Source organism: Aristolochia californica, unplaced genomic scaffold (assembly GCF_029961685.1).
Source record: "Aristolochia californica isolate CCGP_79_NKW_82.1479 unplaced genomic scaffold, dmAriCali1.0.hap1 SCAF_12, whole genome shotgun sequence".
Taxonomy (NCBI): domain Eukaryota; kingdom Viridiplantae; phylum Streptophyta; class Magnoliopsida; order Piperales; family Aristolochiaceae; genus Aristolochia; species Aristolochia californica.
In genome coordinates, this window is record NW_027181793.1 from 19621589 (window position 1) to 19642295 (window position 20707).

The 20707-nt window shown below is 36.2% G+C and overlaps 2 protein-coding genes across 2 annotated transcripts; one reads left to right on the forward strand and one right to left on the reverse strand.

Moving 5' to 3' along the window:
• The first annotated feature begins 7609 nt into the window (after window positions 1-7609).
• Window positions 7610-8717, forward strand: LOC137946066 (extradiol ring-cleavage dioxygenase-like). Its single transcript, XM_068792245.1, has 3 exons — window positions 7610-7834; window positions 8074-8444; window positions 8525-8717. Exons 1-3 carry the CDS (start codon window positions 7610-7612, stop codon window positions 8715-8717), a joined length of 789 nt encoding a protein of 262 aa, XP_068648346.1.
• Window positions 8718-17540: 8823 nt separating this feature from the next.
• On the reverse strand, window positions 17541-18648 carry LOC137946065 (4,5-DOPA dioxygenase extradiol-like). The gene is made up of 3 exons (XM_068792244.1): window positions 18424-18648; window positions 17814-18184; window positions 17541-17733 (listed from the first exon to the last, which is right to left on the reverse strand). Exons 1-3 carry the CDS (start codon window positions 18646-18648, stop codon window positions 17541-17543), a joined length of 789 nt encoding a protein of 262 aa, XP_068648345.1.
• Between the last annotated feature and the right edge of the window lie 2059 nt (window positions 18649-20707).

Below are 20707 nucleotides of genomic sequence, written 5' to 3' on the forward strand. Positions count from 1 at the left end.
TAGGCTTTTATGCTACTGCCCTTATGTGAGTCTTGTATCTGTGAAACTGGGGACATTTCTATTTGAGGCGCCATAGGTTGGATTCGAGGCATTGGGTGAGATTTTCTCTATTTTTTCAATGTTCAGTGCCAATTATTATGTATTTTTTATGTATGCACTATAAATTGTTATTAGTTGATACTTTTTGATAATAGTAAATGTTGCTTTTTAGTTTATTTCTATTGACAAGTGAGTAAAATGACTAACAACAACAAGATTTTATCAGAATAATGTTGCTATTTACCAAATTGCTCATTCTAGGTAGTATAGCAATAAGTTATCTGTTTTGAAAGTTTTTTTTTAACTCATTTTAAAATTTTAGTTTATCTAAGATTTTATATTGAGATTGAGTCTAAAATCTTTCTTTGCACTTGACTTCAGATCATAGGACTACCCTAATGCAGTGTAAACGACTAAGGATAATTGTTGAGATTTCCCTTCCTAATGGTCTATCTCAGTTCCCCTTTCTCTCTCTCTCTTTTTGTCTAGTGCCTTCATTTAGTAGAGTTCAATTTTATGTGCAAGTTTGAGGCCAGTGGAAGCCCCTGAGATATGGGAGCGTATTGCATAAGCTTGAGAAAGCAAGCTTTTTCATCATATATTTATGAATACTTCTAAAATTGCTTTATGTTTTTTTTTGCCTTTGTTGATATTCTTGCTAGGTGTATGTTTTTGTTAGGGTAATAAACATGATTGATGGATTTTCATATCAATGCTATATTTTGCAGTACTTATTTTTTTCACAAATGTGATGAGTATTTCTTGGCAAGTGCCTTGAGGTGTTAGGTGTATATATAACTAGCTACATTGAGTAGTATTGTTTCCATTTTATTGAGAAGACTTTGACAAGGCAACTAGACATCTAAGTTCAAATCCCAGCAAAGTTATATTACTCTTATTGTGTACTAAACTTTTTTTATTTTCTTAGCCAACTATTTGGTGATATTGGTTTGAGCTTTCAACCAATAATTTTTTACTTAACATATTTTTTCTTATATTTCTATTGTTCAACCTCCTAAGAGCAATTATTTGCAAGGATTTTGACACAAATGACTTGTAAAACAAGTTTAGCTTGAAAAAAGAATATATCTATTATTGGAAGATATGAATATGTTGGAGTGTCATTTATATAATTAGTTTATGTTTTTGTCGCTTCTTTACTCTTACTAGGATGAAGGGTATAATTGTAATATTGGTATATAAATAGAGCTTAAAGGGGAGGGTTTGGAATAAGTCCATTACCCTATTCTTTCTCCTCTTTTCTCCAAATTCGTCATTCTTCTCCTCCTCCTAAACCTTCTCTCGACTACTCTTCTTCTTCTTCTCACCCTTTAATCCCCTTCTACTTTTATTATACATCATGGAATTCTAAGTTTCAACATGGTATCAAAGCATGCAATGACTTGACATGGAAAAGGAGAAGAAGATGGAAAAGAAATGGAGGAAGAAAAAGAAAGAAAAAAAAGGAGTTTCTCTTTTTTCCTTTAGTTTTCTTTCCCAATTCATGTATTTCATTGGATTTGTAACTCTCTTAATGTACATTTTATATATATATAATTATATATCTTTGAAATTTTATTTGAGTATAGTTTCCTCGAAAAGAATCGTTGAAATCAGATTTTTATAGAAAGAGAAATCACCATTTGAAGCAGCAAATGTCAAGCAGAAGAAAAGATTCATGCGACAGTAAAATGCTTCAATTTTTTAGTCATTTTATGCCATCAAGAATGAAACTTTATATGGAGAATTATATATCTAAAGAAATATCTATTAGGCTATTTTCTTACCTATTCAACCAATTCTTAATCTGAGTTTTTTATATGGATATATCGATCTCGGAAGAGTCAATAGTCATGCTGGCTAAAGAAGAAAGAGTACTTAGTTCGGTCAGATTACAGAGACTGAAATCTATCAGATTATTTATCTCAATAGAAATATATTTTTTGAAGAGGAGTTATTCTTAGATGAATGGTATTTAAGTCTAGTTTTATAAGGAGAATTTTTTATGTGAATCTGATCTATATTTAAGAAGATATTCGCATTGGACGAATCAAAGGTCATGTTGGTATCCAGTTGCATGCGAAGATCCGTATTTAAGCCAAATTTGTTGCTTCGTTTTTTTAGTTTTTGTTAATGATCAACAATATCAGGAAAGTATCTCATGATCTACCCTTAGAAAGTTTTTATTTGTTAACTAACAATATCAGGAAAGAATCTTTAGAAAATCATCTTATTTTCTGTAACTTTCCTTGATGTATTTGTCAAAGAGAAGAAGTGTTCATATTATGAATTATGGCAATTTGAAAAAAAAAGTAGTTATTTAATGCTGAAAATTACAGAAGTATCTATGTAAGGAGATTTTGATCTAGGTTCAGATTCAAAACGCATGTTTCTTCTCTAGTTATGAGAAATCCTTGCAACATATTAACATCACATTGGAGAAACACTCGATGTACTTATCCCCTTATGAAGTGAGCAACCTCGCTTAACCTATCAAATCCTTTAAAGCTATAAATGGTCTACCCTCAAGCTTTGCCTTCAATTTTTTATCTTGCCTTTTGGAATCGATTTCATTCTATAATTACATCTCTAAGCATGAACTAGATTCAAAAATGGGACACTTATGTCATTGGCTGCTAATTAATTGGTTTAATATGGCTAGCTCTCGGTTAGGTGTCTGAATTAATCACCGATGCAGTAAGCGTGGAAGCAACATCCACTACTGTTTTATTCACTCTTCTCTATTTTTTAGATGACCTTGCGGCTGCTTTTGGAACCAGCAACACTCTGTGCAGTTATTTTTTTTTTAGAAGATTAACAACACTTGGTTCAACTTATTGGCAGTTTATTACTTGGTTCTAACTTATTATTTGGTTCACATCTACCTTATTCAAGGATGGACTCACTATGGATTATTTCATGTGTCTTTATTATCCTTAAAAACTTTCATTATTTGGTATGTGTTATTTGGACATTGGCTCATTACCACAACTGCTATTGTGTCTCATTGGTTGAGACATTATTATTGAAGGATTACTCGGTTGTTTGCCTTAGGTTCATTATTTGCTGACTATTGTCAGCATTGGTTCATCTGATGAAGAATTTAAATTTCTTAGGAAAATAAAGCACATGATGACCCCACTTCTGCTACTTATCTTCCTCATTACCCATTTCCCTTTGGCAGTGTTTCTCCTACCATCTTTTATTTGATTCTTGTTTACCCCCTTTGGCCAACCCTTTTTGGTGCATGTTATGGTTGGTCCTTTATATATATATGGGTGTTTTTAACTCTATTAAGACTTTTTATTGGTACCCTTGGGTTTTTTATCGTCGTCTTGTGAATGACGGACATTACCCACTTTAGTGATTATTATCACTATATTTGTTTGAAATCATTTGAGGTTGGTGTCAACTTATGTTTTATCACCCATGTCTACCCTTTGAGAGTCTGTACCCGATTTCGTACTTATCCTTGGGACACCATGATGGAGGAAATTTTTACTATATTATGTTATTTGTTTCAAGCTGGGATCACTACCATTGTCTCCCAACTTGAAGGGGAGTGTTGGAAGATATCAATATGTTAGAGTGTCATTGATGTAATTAGTTTACGTTTTTGTCTCTTATTTACTCTTACTAAGGTGAAGGGTATAATTATAATATTAATATTTTGTCATTTATAAATAGAGCTTAAAGGGGAGGGTTTGGAATAAGTCCTTTACTTTATTCTTCCTCCTCTTTTCTCCAAATTTGTCACTTCTTCTTCTTCTCACCCCTTAATCCTTGTCTACTTTGATTATACATCATGAAATCCTAAGTTTCAATATCTATCTGGTTGATTTATGTTTTTTACAACTTGGTGAGAATTTGGACCAATGGCCAAATAAATCTCATCCGCATTCCTTGACAAGCTCCTGGGTGCCTTACTAATGCATGCAAAAATAGGATTTCTCCATTCCATAAGTTAAAGAAGATGTTTCATCACATCTCGCAGGATGGTAATCCTCCTGGATAGAACCAGTAGGTTCAACATTCATAGCCAAATGACAATGGTCCAAACGAGGCTGCACATGAGTGTTTGGCTCCCGCCTAATGCTTTGCATAAGAAAAAAAAAAGGAAAAAAATTCAAGAGTAGTAAAAAATAATACACAACACACAGGTGAACTTACTAAACTTTCACTCATGTTGTAAATTCAGACGTAGTTCTAGTATCACTAGCTTTACTGCCACAATCATCTTTATTGGTTATCTATTAATCATGGATATGCCTATTATTTATTTAAAATTTGAAGACATTTTATCATGCAATAATATATTTTGTAAGAAACTCTGAACATACAAATAAACACCAAGAGGCCTTTTCCACATAAGAGCAAAGAAACTAAATGATTTTGTTGGGAATCGAACCCAGATTCTCAAGTTAAAGTGGTGCCTTGTCCATTAGGCCACAAAATCTTCAACGACTCTTAACTCTTCCGTTACAAAATTCATGGACCGTCCAATAGATAAATAAAACGTAGGAGGAAGGATTGGGTTCAAATGGTATTGCATTTTAAGACATAGATATCGTACATTGGAGGTGATTTCTCATTGCAACAATTTTTAAACATTCAACCACACAATCTGATTTTGGGTCCATAAAGAATGCCACCTACAGATTTTATTGTTGGAAATCTCAACAACGTCTACGATTATGCTTTAGAAATCATACTTTTTTATATCATCAGACACACCTATTATCACCTAACTCACCTCTTGTGCTCTGCTTTCTAAAAGTAATATGACTTTATTGAGATTTGAATCCAGATCTCTAGTTGCTTGGTGCCATACCGTTAGGCCATAGAGTATTCTCAATAGAATGAAAACATTACAACTAGTATATAGCTAAAGGCAGCTAGTTATATATACAGCTAACACCTCAAGGCCTGCATAGTCATCCCTAAACCCTACAATATCATCAGACACACCTATTATCACCTAACTCACCTCTTGTGCTCTACTTTCTAAAAGTACCTGTTTTGATTTTTGGTGACTTGTTTGTGAATTTTCTATCAATGTTTTTTTCATAGCACAAATATCAAAGTTCAGTACTTTCCTGATTAATATCACCTTCAAGTTTACATATCACTTTACAAGGTCAATACAATATAATTCAGCATGAACAACTTCCACATCCAGATTTAGTCACATGATAAAACAAATGCCAGAATCCAGCATTGAGGAATAACACACAACATCAGTTCCCGGTCCTGATTGATTTCCCATATGTTGGAAGATGGGCCCAAGCCCACACGGCCAAGTGTGTTAGAAGATTGGTTCAAACCCATAAGACCAAGGAAGACTCACACATCCAAGAGAGGTGGAAGATGGGCTCAAGCCCACAAACCAAGGAGAAGGCCCACAGGCACACGAGTGATGGCTGGATGGTAACTAAAGAGTCATCTCATATAGATGACATTGATGTAATTAGTTTAAGTTTTAAGGGTATTATTGTCATATTGTAATCTTATTTACCTATAAATTGAGCTTAAGGGGGAAGGTTAGGACACAAGTCCAAAACCTCTTTCTTCATCCTGTTTTTCTCCCAACATGTTGTCTCTCTTATAAGGTATTAAGTAAAAGAAACTATTAATTATATTAATTTTTTTAAAATAATTACTTATCAAATTTTATATTTTTTGTTATATTAAAGTGAAGGTAATGAAATGAAATGCGTAAGATTGTTTAAAACCAGAAATTAATATTTTAAAAAAATTAATTAAAAAAAACTTAAATTAATATTTTTAAAAGGCAAACTAACGTGGATGGATTATGTGGCATTTAATGACATTGCAGATGACTTGGCTTACCAATGACGTGTTGGGTGACATGGAGTAAGACTCTTCGGGTGATGATGTGGTGTGATAATATGGTGCCATGGAAGCGATCTTACATGTCACCTTGTACACGTGTGTAGTTGATCGGTCAAATTTAGGTATTTGTGAAATTAAGTTGGTTATTTGTGTTATTATTTTAAAAAAATTAGATAGTGATTTTGAGAATGTAATGGAAAGATTTTGAGATTTTGTAATTGAATAATAGACCTTTAACATCTTTTTAATTACTGACTGTTTACCTTAATAGGATTATATTGATTAAAATAATTAATAACATTTATTAATTAATGTTCATTAATTATTTAAGTTACAATTTTACAATTAGATTTATACTTTAAAAAGTTACAAAATATTTTTCTCGGTTCCGATGAAACCAGGAGAAAAGTATGGTAACTCTGTCTGAAATTGACGAATTCCACACTTTCCAACTGTCTTTTCTCGGTTCCGAAGAAACCAGGATCAGTCCTAACTAACTGAATCCAAATAGATTGTGCATTTATGATTACTAACAACAAACTAAATCAAAATAGATTCAGCATTTATGATTACTAACTGGCAATTGCTTTCCTATAAGGTCCATGTATAAGATCCGTGCGATTGCTTTCCTATAAGGTTCGAGCCTTTTTGCGCAACTGGTTTCAACATGGTATCAGAGCCTACAAACACTAACACCTAACCAATACAACCCAAAAGACCAGTCTCATAGGTGTAGAAAGCCAAATACTTAACACAACCTACAACCTACAAACACTAACACCCACCCCGCCAAATGCAACGTCACCGAGCCAAACATTATGTGAACGCGCGGGGAATCGAATGCTGGTCGTGGCGTGGCCAGCTCTTATACCATGTAAGCACCTAACCAATACAACTAAAAAGACCGGTCATTAGGTGTGGAAAACCAAATACTTAACACAACCTACAAACACTAACATGGTCGAGGAATAAGCCCAGAAGCTCTACGAATGCTATGGACAAAGCGAGGGAATTCTCGCAGGAATTTATAGTTGAAAAAGTGAGGCTTTCTCTCTTATCTTTCGTCGTACAGCCACAATACTCTCAAACGCGCTTCCTTTGAGAAACAAAGAAGATGCAATGTTCAGACAGACACTCGAGCTACTAAGCTACGCAAACAACCGGATCTCACACAGAAGGTCTCCGGACAAAGAAAGTGATACTCATTTGGATAAAATAGAAAAAAATATCATCATTTAAGAGAGATGTCACATGCTCTTGATCGCATCCAGAAATCTTTTTGGTTATCTTTTCCTCAGAGTTCATAATGTATCACATATTAAGTATCAGATATCTTGAGATTTTTCCACTAATATCATAATGTCTCACATATTGTGTCATGATACACAATTTAGAGACAAAGAACGTCATTTACTTAATTGAGTTTTATCTTATATTTTAAGGGAGATTAGTAAATATGGGCAGATGTGATTAGATTAATCAAGCCTCAGTTTAGATTTGGTAGGGGAGGTGATGGGCACAAGCAAACACGCCCACCCTTGGTGACCACTCTTTGACCGGCGGCGAAAACCACGCTTGACCAACGGACTCAAGTAAACAAGCAAAAGAAAAGATGGTCAAAGAGAACAAGTCGATAGGGGATGTACGTCTTCAATCTCCATTGACATCTATATAAGCAAATCCTCTTTCTTGGTCTCCTTACAAAGACTCCAGCACCATGGACACCTTCTTCATCGGTCACGGAGCCCCTACTGTGGCCATCGACGCTTCGCTGCCGGTCAGGCATTTCTTGCAGCAATGGCAGGAGAATATCTTGGCGACGAAGCCCAGAGGTATTCTCATCATCTCCGCTCACTGGGAAACGGCTGAACCCACCGTCACCGTTGTTGATCGAAACGATACCATCAACGTCTTCCAGATGTTTCCTGAGCCCATGCCTCAGGTTTGGCTTTTGAACTCCGTTGCTCTCCTTCTTTCTTTCGCTTATCTTTCCCATTCTTTTTGAAAATTTAGAGCCGTTTTCGAGGAAAGGGTTTAACTGTTCGAAATTGAAGGCTGCATTCTACATGTCTCTCGTTATTTTGAACTGATTTGGATAGTTTCTGTGTCATTTTCTTCCACTGCAAGTTGTCATTTACCACTAATAAAAATCAACATGACGAGTTTCCGTCTGCACTGCAGCTCCGTTATCCAGCGCCGGGTTCCCCTGAACTGGCAAAGCAAGTGAAGGAATTGCTGATCAAGGGAGGATTCGAGCAGGTGAAGGAAGAGAAGTGTCGGGGGCTCGACCACGGCGCATGGGTCCCCTTAATTCTCATGTACCCAAATGCCGACGTTCCCGTCGTCGAGCTCTCTATCCAAACCGACAAGGACGGAACCCATCACTACAACATGGGCAAAGCCCTGGCTCCCCTACGGGACCAAGGGGTCCTCATCATCGGCTCCGGCAATGCCACGCATAATCTTCAGGTGCTTGGTTCTGATAACGAACCCGTCTTTCCTTGGGCTCTCGCCTTCGATACATGGCTCAAGGAAGCACTCCTCGATGGACGGTAACAGCTCAACTCACGTCACTCCGTACTCGCAACGGTTGAATTTGTTTCTTTAAGACTGATCCATTCTTTGCTTTCAGACATGCCGACGTGAACCACTACAACGTGAAGGCGCCGTTCCCGAATATGGCGCATCCATCGCCGGAGCACTTCTACCCGTTGCATGTCGCGTTGGGGGCTGCTGGCGTGAAGGCGAAGGCGGAACTCATCCACCACAGCTGGTCTCTGGCTTCTCTCTCTTATGCCTCCTACCGTTTCGCAGCGGCTCAATGATGCTTTAATTCGTTTTTCATTACTCAATTTGTTTTTCCATGTACTTTAATTCTTTTCTCCTCCTCCTGTATTAGATTTGTTATGTTCTAATAAAGCCATTAGCCTCATCAACACTATTTTTCAAATACTTATTGCTTCTGGTTCTCAACGTTCTCATTCCAATTTTGGAACAGGACATGCCGCCATTAGAATGTCTTATAACTTGCAGTAACTACTCTTATGTTTTCTTGTGGTTCCGGCGGATCAATAACAAAAATAGAACAAACGTCAATTCTCAGCTATGAAACATTTTAGACCGTCATTTTCTCCTAACGTCCAGCCGAGTCCAAAGGTTCTCCGTTCTTCAACCTTTCCAAACATAGCCGATTTCTGTTTTTTTTGTTTCTCGGCAGGAAGCACTATATAAATAGACAGGTTACAATGATCAGATCCCATCAGAACCCAGAAAAAAAATTTAAAAATAAAATGGCAGCCAAGTCTCTCGTTTCTGTGCTGCCTCTCCTCTGCCTTGTCTTCGTCTCCGTCCAAACTCCTCACGTTGCAAATGCCCATGGCATCTCCTACATCAACAAAATCTTCTTCGTGGTGTGTAGCAATTCTCTAAGCAGTAAGAATTGGTTCTGTGTTATAAGATGAACACGATTTGCAAGATACAGTAATGTTGCAACCATTGATTTGATGGGAAGGCCTTCTTTTTATAAGGAGAAATATGCCTTAAAAACAAGGTATTTTTTAAAATAACTTGATGCTTTCTCTCATACAAAGCTCGATTGGTTGCTCAAAGTTATACTCAGTCTTACAGTGTTGAATATGATGAAACTTTTTCTCTTATTGCCAAGATGAAATCGATCAGAGTTTTTATTACTAGCAACCAATTTTAAATGGGAGTTACATCTGTTTGATGTCAAAAAAATATATTCTTAAATAGTATACTCTCTAAGGAAGTCTACATGTACTAACCACCTGGTTATGTGGTTGAGAGGGAGAAAGTATGTCGGCTGAATAAAGCAATATATGTGTTGAAACAATCTCCACAAACTTGATTTGATAAATTTACCATTGTAGTTAAAAATAACTTGTGATCAAGAGGTGTGAAAGTGATCACTCAATGTGTACCAGAAATTCCACTAGGCAACATTCTTATGGTGGAATATGTGGATTATATTGTTATTACGGGTAGTGACCTATGTGGGCATTTAGTACCAAAGACCTCGGGCTTCTCAAGTACTTCCTCTCTTTTCCATAGACTGATTTTTTATTTTTCTCAGTAAGATTCAAACTCTCGCCTTCACTTTGTCTCCATCTTTCAAGGGTGCTTCTTCAAGATTTGACTTTCTATGATGCTTGATGCTTGATGCTTGAGGATTTCGAGAAGCTTGATTCGTTTTGATGCTTTAGACCTTGAAATGCACGTCTCTTCAAGGAAAAGTATTTGAAATACTTAATTTATAATTGTTAGCTCTATCAAGTTTTGTTATCAACAAAATCAAAAAGGGAATCAACATACAATCAACAACTCCTCCTTGGAAAACCTAACTAAAAAGAAACTCTTTTCAATTGAGGAAGGGAAGGTATTCTCTAACCACTTCCCAATAAGAAAGACAGGCAAAATGACCCTTCATCTTTTCAATGAAAGAAAGAAGAGATATCTTCCCAAGTGCATAGCGGCATTTAGTGTTAACTCTACAAAAAAATTATGATGAACTTGATTTTTTAGTTCAATAAGAATATATATATATATATATATATATATATATATATATATATTAATTACAATATGTCACAATCTTTTTTTTATTTAGAAAACTGAGCAATGACTGCTACTTTCCCCTTCTCCCTCCATCCTCCCTCCTCCCTTCCCCCCACCCAATAAAGTTTGCCTACCCTTTTCAAGAATCAATTTTAAGCCAAACCATATCTCAAGTGACTCAATCTCTACTCAGTTCAAGTTGTGCCCAATCTTATCTTATGCATATATAAATTCTATGTAGGAATAATTTCAAGACACTTAAATAAGAATGACTTATATGCCCACAGGAGGGCCAAAATATTTATTTTCCTATTAAATTAAATTATTTTTTTTTAAAATTCTTTAATTATGAGCTTCTCCTTTACGTACACTATTTTTCCTGCGTTTACTTTCAATGGTACATTAAATAACTCTAAAAGATAAACATATTCAAAGAAATTAAAAATGATAACTAGGGAAATAATAATTTTGGAAAAAAATATGGTACGAGTCACATATTAGGCCTAATGGACACATGGATATGTAAATTAGTAACATTGATAAAGGGTAGGACTTATGACTGAACCGACACGTACTAGTTACTTGGGAAGACGATACGGTTATGAATCACAATTGCATCCATGGAGAGACATTCATAATCTACTTAAGCAAGGTTAGTTTTTGGTTATATAATCTAATTTAAAATATAATATTTCAAATATATAAATATATATTAAAAAGGAAATCTAGGGAAATAAATTTTGGAAAATTGTAATGATTTGACCATTTAATTTATGTTTTACAATTATGAAAAGCAATTATGTTCAATTTTTAGGCTGGGTTTGATGAATTCAGCCTGATTCTTCCTTCAATAAATTACCAAGACACATGAATTTAATATATTAAATATTAACCCAAACTGACCTATTTATGACTAAGGTTGAATTTAATTTGGGTTAAACAAGGGGCAAGTTTGGGTATGTTTTAATAGGGATGTTGAGAGTGTTGGGGGAGGGAAAGAGACAGTAAGTTCTAGGGTTACATTAATATATTTCATAAGAGTTTAATGGTGTAGATTATTAATATACATAACATATAACTCAAAAGCAATGAATAATTTTAAAAATTAGTGTTAGTTAAGGAATCATACTAATTGGAATCTAAATGATATACTAGCATCGTAACTTGTAATATGTTATGTTAATTTAAAATCAGGTTGTAGCGGCATTATGTGCCTAAGTCAATCTAAAATCAAGTTTTAAAATTTTCTAATTCCACATTTGAAACAGGCTCTTACATCACATACATCTTCTTCCCGCATCATTTAGATCTTCTTTGATTTTTTGACAAATAAAAACTTTCATGAATGGATTGTAAAATATAAAAATAATTTTATGAATATGGTATATAACAAAATATGCTATTAATCTAAATCTCAATGTGTATTGGTCCCTCTGCATTTGCATTCTATAGTCAACTCTACAACTCTTCCTATCACACACTCTAGAGCCCATTTCTTCTTTCTTCAAACTCTACTATCTCGCTCACCCAAGAATCCCTCCTCCATACACACTCCCACAACTCCTAACCGGCCAAGACTATCTTTTTCCTACCCCTCTCGAACGGTTTGTTTGGAACCCCTAGAAAAAAAAAAGAATTTGACCATTACTATTCCCAAGAATAGTTGTTGAAAACGAAATAATGATCAAATTCTCTTTTTCATTAATTATTTTTGGGAATAATAATGGTCAAATTCGTATATTATTGTTTTTCATACTGAGCCCTCTAGTCAAATTTTAGGGATTTATCTTTGTCATATCAAAACCTTCATTTTCAAATTGTAAACGCATAATCTGTATATATATTTATATATGTATGTATGTAGTAGGTTACATACAAAAGACCAATAGAAGAAGAAATAAAAAATATTTGAACATCCATGCCTTTATTTTCCTTCTTATTTCTTTTAATGAACGCATTTCACATGACACATGGAAGGGTTTTTTCCATCAAATAGACCATGATAGATGACTTGAAACATCATTGAACCGCTGTGAAGAAAGCTCAGATGAGGTGAATTTTATCACTAGACATCTTCAATGAATTTAAAAGAAAAAGAAGAATTTCAGAAAAAAGCCAACATAGAACTCAAAATGATAAATTTTATAAGAAAGTTGATGTTTGTTTTGAGTGTGGGAAACCACGACATAGATGTTTAGTTGTGGAGCCTAATTAACGTCTTACGCTGAGTCGGTATGTGGGTCGACCTTCGCAGTAAGGTCGCCATGGGGGTTAGAAAGGGGGCAGAGCCCCCCGCCAGATCCACGATATATTGACTGTTGTTTCATTAAGGGCAGTTTGGAGATTTCACTCTTGTATCGTGGTTGCCCTAATTTTCTCTTTATATTTGGGGCACCGCTATTAGGGTTCCATTCAATCACCACAGAGACTTTGAGTTTCAACCCGAGAGAGGTTAGAGAAAAACAGTGTGTATGATTTCTCTTTGTAAACTATTTTATCTTCATAGTGGATTATTACGGCGGCGGAAGACTGGACGTAATCTCACCTTGAGGCAAATTTGTATAAATCTTGTTGTTTGTTCTCGTGCTTACTTTTCCTTTCTTCCGCGATTATTATTATTGTTCTCGTTAGTTTAGAAAGAACAAATGTCCAAACCTTGAAGGAAGAACCCCATCCACAAACAAAGATCCCAAGAAAAAGAAGAGGTCTTGATCAAAGTTTGTGATGCTATGGATGAAGAGTCTAGCCATTCAAAAGAAGAAGAAAGCGATGTTGGACTCATGGCAGTTGAAGACAATGATGACGAGTCTACCACCTCCGAAGAGGTAAGATATTTGGACTATGAAACTGAGGTTGAATTACTTTTAGAAAAGTTTATTCATAGTATAAAAAAATACAAAGAAAAATGCAATGCTCAATTGCATGAAATTACAATGCTCAAGAAGGAGTTTGTTGTCTTTAAGGAAGTTAATAAAAGCCATGTAGCAATTATCTCAAGACAGAGTGCATTGATAGACAAGCTATCATGTGATAGGCTTGCATTTGAAAAGAAGAGTTTAGAGTTAGAACAATAAGTCATACTTCTATCTCTTAAATTCACAACCAGTAAGAAAGTAAGGAAGGACCAAAAAAAAAAAAAAAAGCAGGAAGTTCTCTCCTATTCCTCACATTAGATGCCACTACTGCAATAAGATGGGTCAATATGCCCACATTTGTCAAGTTAAGAATGAGAATTGCATCAAACAAACTTGGGTACCCAAATCAACCGAAAATATTGTGGTAACCCAAAAGAACTTGGGTAAACAAGTTTGGAAGCCCAAATCACCTCGCACATCAAATGTCATCCCAAAGGGACCCAACCTAAAATGTATCTCTTAGAACTTTTCGTGATGTAGGTTTATCTCTGACCCAAGGCATCGAAAAATGTTTAGATTTTGGATAGCGGTTGCTCAAGGTACATACTAGTGATAAGAAGAAGTTCGTTGAACACAATCCCAAAGATTATTTAAATTTAAATAATATTTTTTAAATACAATCCTTTTATATGTTCAATTTCTAAATATAATTAAACGGCCCTTTTTAGATACAAAATTATCTTGTACAACCCTTTCAAAAATTCTATTTCTAAATAATGACACTCGAATATTGTGTTTTTAATCGCTTTCTAAGAACTAAAGTAGAAATATGAACATTGAGTAACCAATGGCAGTATTAATTACTTGGCGAATGGCTGTATTAGCACATAACCTATCCAATACACACGGAGGAGCAAAGAATTAAAATGGAAAGGCTAATTGACAAATGAAAGAGGAGTTAAAAGCATCCTTGAGCCGCTGTGAAACGGTAGGAGGCATAAGAGAGAGAAGCCAGAGACCAGCTATGGTGGATGAGTTCCGCCTTCACCTTCACGCCAGTAGCCCCCAACGTGACATGCAGCGGGTAGAAATGCTCCGGCGATGGAAGCGCCATCTTCGGGAACGGCGCCTTCACGTTGTAGTGGTTCACGTCGTCGTGCCTGAAAGCAAAGAATGGATCAGTCTTGAAGAAACAAATTCAACCGTTGTGATACATGGTTTTGTGGGGTATTTATATCTTCCCCAAGCCAAAATAGCTATTTTTTGCGCATTTGCAAAAGTCAATACTTAGATTGATCGATTAATGTAAAGTGATTGATCAATCAATTGATCATAGCGGCTTTTTTCTGTCAGACAGTGATTTATCAATCGATGGACTCTAAAGTTAAGTTGATTGATTATTGATGTGGGATGATCGACCAATCAGAATTTCCTCCGGCTATGCAATACAAGTATGATCAATCAATGCACACTCAAGGATCAATCATGCTTTATGTCCCTGGTTGACAAGATTTTATCTGAACGATCAATTAGGTGGGATGATTGATCATTCCAAGTAAAATTTGTCTGCTTGGACAGTATTGATCGATCAATCAAAATGGGATGATCCATCATGCTTTATACCATGAAATGGCCATGTTCTGGATGATCGATCAATCGACTATGGTTGATCAATCATGCTTGATAATCTTGGCTTGCACACATCTTGATGATCGATCATTGGTGGAGGCTGATCGATCATTCCAGTGCAAGTTCAACTAAGTTGACTTTCAAAGCATGAGAATGATTTTATCTAAGTGCTCTAACATGTTCTAAAGGTTGTTTATGATGCTCTTAAATATATTTACATGCCATTTATGACGTAAAGCTATATAATCACAATTGTACTCAAAGAACGAAGTATAGGTATACTCTCTTACATTTGTGACTGAGTTTATATTTGTACTCAATAGGGTCTCTACATGTAAGACCGCCAAGGATATTTTGGAAATATTAGAGGTCACACATAAATGAACCACTAGAATTAAAGACTCTAGAATTAGCTTGTTGATAGCCCAACATGATTAATTCAAAATGAAATCGGGTGAGTCAATAGCTGAGATGCACTATAGGTTCACTCATATAATCCATGAGTTTAATATCCTAGGAGAGGAGATTTCCTTGTATAGACAAAACAACAAGCTTCTTAAGGCACTTCCAAAGTCATGGGATGTGAGGAAAACCGTCATTCATGAGAATGCTAATTTCAGAGCTATAAGCTCATAGCTACTAGGAATCATTCTCACATATAAGATGGAACCTCAAGATGTTGTGGAAAAGCAACCTAAAAAGAAAAAAAAATCTCTTAAGGACAATATGAGTGTTCAAAGCAACTCTAGTGAAGAAAGCTTAAATGAGGTGAGTTTCATCACTAGACATCTTCAATGAATTTAAAAGAAAATTAAGAATTCAGAAAAAAACCAACATAGAACTCAAGCTAATAAATTTTATAAGAAAGTTGATGTTTGTTTTGAGTGTGGGAAACCACGACATAGATGTTAAGTTGTGGAGCCTAATTAACGCTTTACGCTGAGTCGGTACGTTGGCCGACCATCGCGGTAAGGGCATCGTGGGGGTTAGAAGGGGGCGGAAAACCCTCCTCCCAGGGGTGTGGGGGCGGAGCCCCTGCCAGATCCACGATATATTGACTGTTTTTTTTATTAAGGGTAGTATCGAGATTTTACTCTGATATCATGGTTGCCCTAAGTTTTTCTTTATATTTGAGGCACCGCTATTACGGTTTGATTCATTCACCACAAGGACTTTGAGTTGCAGCTCGAGAGAGGTTAGAGAAAAACACCTGTAAGTATGTGCGATTTCTCTTTGTAAACTATTTCATCTTCATAATGGATTACAACAGCGATGGAAGAAAGGACGTAATCTCACTTTGAGGCGAATTTATATAAATCTTGTTGTTTGTTCTCGTGCTTACTTTTCCTTTTTTCCACGAATATTATTATTGCTCTCGTTAGTTTAGAATTAGGGTGTCTAATTCCTAACAATAGAAGGAACAAAAGTCCAAACCTTGAAAGAAGAACCCCATCCACAAGCAAAGATCCCAAGCACAAGAAGAAGGTCTTGATCTAAGTTTGTGATGCTATGGATGAAGAGTCTAGCCACTTGAAAGAAGAAGAAAGAGATGTTGGACTCATGGCAATTGAAGACAATGATGACGAGTCTACCACTTCTGAAGAGGTAAGTTATTTGGACTATGAAACCGAGGTTGAATTATATTTAGAAAAGTTTATTCATAGTCTAAAGAAATACAAAGAAAAATGCAATGCTCAATTGCATGAAATTACAATGCTCAAGAAGGAGTTTGTTGTTTTAAGGAAGCTAATAAAAGCCATATAACAAGTATCTCAAGACAAAGTGCAATGATAGACAAGCTATCGTGTGATAGACTTGCATTTGAAAAGAAGAGTTTAGAGTTAGAACGATAAGTCATACTTCTATCTCTCAAATCCACTCTTGGGAAGAACAAAAAAAAAACCAAAGCAATAAGTTATCTCCCATACCTCACTTTAGATACCACTATTGCAATAAGATGGGTCACTATGCCCATATTTGCCAAGTTAAGAATGAAAATAGCATCAAACAAACTTGGGTACCCAAATCAACCGAAAATGTTGTGGTAACCCAAAAGAATTTGGGCAAAGAAGTTTGGAAGCCCGAATCACCTAGCACATCAAGTGTCATCCCAAAGGGGCCCAACCTAAAATGGATCTCTTAGGGTTAACTTTTTCGTGATGAAGGTTTGTCACCGAGCCAAAGCATCAAAAAATGTTTAGATTTTGGATAACGGTTGCTCAAGGTACATACTAGTGATAAGAAGAAGTTTGTTGAACTCAATCCCAAAGATTACTTAAATTTAAATAATAATTTTTAAATACAATCCTTTTATATGTTCAATTTCTAAATATAATTAAACGGCCCTTTTTAGATACAAAATTATCTTGTACAACCCTTTCAAAAATTGTATTTCTAAATGACACTCGAATTTTGTGTTTTTAATCACTTTCTAAGAACTAAAGTAGAAATATGAACATTGAGTAACCAATGGCAGTATTAATTACTTGGCGAATGGCTTTATTAGCACATAACCTATCCAATACACACGGAGGAGCAAAGAATTACAATGGAAAAGCAAATTGACAAATGAAAGAGGAGTTAAAAGCATCATTGAGCCGCTGCGAAACGGTAGGAGGCATAAGAGAGAGAAGCCAGAGACCAGCTATGGTGGATGAGTTCCGCCTTCGTCTTCACGCCAGCAGCCCCCAACGCGACATGCAACGGGTAGAAATGCTCCGGCGATGGATGCGCCATCTTCGGGAACGGCGCCTTCACGTTGTAGTGGTTCACGTCGTCGTGTCTGAAAGCATAGAATGGATCAGTCTTATAGAAACAAATTCAACCGTTGCGAGTACTGAGTGACGTGAGTTGAGCTGTTACCGTCCATCGAGGAGTGCTTCCTTGAGCCATGTATCGAAGGCGAGAGCCCAAGGAAAGACGGGTTCGTTATCAGAACCAAGCACCTGAAGATTATGGGTGGCATTGCCGGAGCCGATGATGAGGACCCCTTGGTCCCGTAGGGGAGCCAGGGCTTTGCCCATGTTGTAGTGATGGGTTCCGTCCTTGTCGGTTTGGATAGAGAGCTCGACGACGGGAACGTCGGCATTTGGGTACATGAGAATTAAGGGGACCCATGCGCCGTGGTCGAGCCCCCGGCACTTCTCTTCCTTCACCTGCTCGAATCCTCCCTTGATCAGCAATTCCTTCACTTGATTTGCCAGTTCAGGGGAACCCGGCGCTGGATAACGGAGCTGCAGTGCAGACGGAAACTCGTCATGTTGATTTTTATTAGTGGTAAATGACAACTTGCAGTGGAAGAAAATGACACAGAAACTATCCAAATCAGTTCAAAATAACGAGAGACATGTAGAATGCAGCCTTCAATTTCGAACAGTTAAACCCCTTCCTCGAAAACGGCTCTAAATTTTCAAAAAGAATGGGAAAGATAAGCGAAAGAAAGAAGGAGAGCAACGGAGTTTAAAAGCCAAACCTGAGGCATGGGCTCAGGAAACATCTGGAAGACGTTGATGGTATCGTTTCGATCAACAACGGTGACGGTGGGTTCAGCCGTTTCCCAGTGAGCGGAGATGATGAGAATACCTCTGGGCTTCGTCGCCAAGATATTCTCCTGCCATTGCTGCAAGAAAGGCCTGACCGGCAGCGAAGCGTCGATGGCCACAGTTGGGGCTCCGTGACCGATGAAGAAGGTGTCCATGGTGCTTGAGTCTTTGCAGGGAGACCAAGAAAGAGATTTGCTTATATAGATGTCAATGGAGATTGCAGACGTACATCCCCAATCGACTTGTTCTCTTTGACCATCTTTTCTTTGGCATCTTTACTTGAGTCCGTTGGTCAAGCGCGGTTTGCGCCGCCGGTCAAAGAGTAGTCACCAAGGGTGGGCGTGTTTGCTTCAGCCCATCTCCTCCCCTATCGGTGATAGATTATTATATAGAGGAAAGTTCTGAAGGTGTGTGATACTTAATAAAAAATTTATATGGCCACCTCTATTGGATAAGCTGATCATGGCAGCTTTAGAAAATCTATTGAAGGTAATATAATTGTTACAAATTCTGAGAATTAACTTTAAGGTACACACACCTTGAGAGTAAATTAGCAATCTAAGACAGTATCAGATTATAAACTACTATAAAATTACTATGAAATTTGTGGTTAATTGTGATTTTTGCATGGTTGGTGAGTTTAATTTACTGAATCTTTAGTTTAATTAAGTTATAGCCATTGAAATATGATTAAACCTATTCACCCCTCCTCCCCTAGGTTTATCCTTGTATGATTTGATAGTTGGATCACAAAGTTGTTCGTGGAGATCGAACGAGAGGACTTATAGTCTTGCCATTCACAAACCGATTCCTTTGTGCAATGACACTATAAAATCTTCAATTTTAGATTCTTTAAAACTGGTAATATAAAAAGCATTTGTAGTTTTTTCTTGTGTACACATTTCCAACTAGGGCTACTAATTAGGAATCTCATAAGAGAAACGAAGTGGTTGATGTTTGGGTACTCCAAGATGAAAATCATAGAGTAATGGTATGAAGTATGAACATAAAAAGACTGGTTAAATATAATATAAAACCATTACTAAAAAAATAAGTTGCATGTTATGTTGAAATTGAGGCTCAACATTCCTCTAAGTAGCCTAATTTTGATGATAACAACTTGAATACTTAACCTTGGTCTATGAAGGGATTCACTCTAGAAGTCAAACCCTTAGGGGCGGTTAGTCAACTTGAAGTCCGAGATGAAGATCAACCGCATTACGCCCTTCATCAGTTGAAGTCGTTAGTGGAGCGCAGATGACATTTCATCAGGATGTAGGGGATGAAGCGATCCTTCATCTCCACGATATAAAAAAATTTAAATGGTATCCAACCCTTTTTGTCATTCATCCAGATGAAGGACGTGCGATGGTCCGATTTCGTTCGATTTCGATTGTCTTCGATTTTGACATTTGGGCATCAATTGCGTAATTTCTACTTCAATTAGGCATCGATTTCCCCATTCGGCAAAGAGCTTCTGACGCTATTGGCGTTGTTGCCGTAGAAGACGATGACCGCTTTTCTCCGTGATCTCCTGCCATGTTGCCGTTCGGAGAAGACAACCCTGCGTTGTTCGAAGACGACGACATCTTGCAGAAAAAAAATTTCTGCCCGAGCCGCCTCAACCTAGTCCGAGTTAGCTCGGAATACTGCTTAGGCGAGGGGGAGAAGAAGAAGTTGATCTCCCAAACTGTTCAGCGCCGAGAAGAGGAAGATGAAGCACTGTTCATCAATTTTTCCTAAGCTAGGAAAAATTAATTGAGCGTCGAGTTTAATTAACTCATTTTTATAATTAATAAAATCAATGGTTTTAAATTTAATGGAAAAATATTTTTAATTAATAATATGTAAAAATATATAGTGTGTTAAAGTTAGTATTTGATAGATATTTCCTGTTTAATCATGATTTTTTATGTTAAAGAATACCATATATTATCAATAAATTAATAACTTAAATGTATTATATTCGTTTAAGTTATTTTTAACGTTATTTATCTATTTTTTATGATTAATCTTGTGCACAGTTAATTGACTCACGTAATTATTGTATTAATGTACAATAAATAGTAATCTTTAACTAATATAATATATAATTAAATTAATTAGTACATTAATATATTTTAGTTATACATTAAATTAGTTATTCGTGTAATAATAATGTTTATTTTAACTAATTTAATGTTTAAGTATTATATTTTAATTAAATATACTTTA

Bases quoted from the DNA above. Each gene is read 5' to 3' on its own strand.
- LOC137946066 (XM_068792245.1), top strand. From the start codon at position 7,610: ATGGACACCTTCTTCATCGGTCACGGAGCCCCTACTGTGGCCATCGAC. The intron at 7,835-8,073 runs GTTTGGCTTTTG...TCTGCACTGCAG, and splicing joins TTCCTGAGCCCATGCCTCAG to CTCCGTTATCCAGCGCCGGG. The intron at 8,445-8,524 runs GTAACAGCTCAA...CTTTGCTTTCAG, and splicing joins GAAGCACTCCTCGATGGACG to ACATGCCGACGTGAACCACT.
- LOC137946065 (XM_068792244.1), bottom strand. From the start codon at position 18,648: ATGGACACCTTCTTCATCGGTCACGGAGCCCCAACTGTGGCCATCGAC. The intron at 18,185-18,423 runs GTTTGGCTTTTA...TCTGCACTGCAG, and splicing joins TTCCTGAGCCCATGCCTCAG to CTCCGTTATCCAGCGCCGGG. The intron at 17,734-17,813 runs GTAACAGCTCAA...CTATGCTTTCAG, and splicing joins GAAGCACTCCTCGATGGACG to ACACGACGACGTGAACCACT.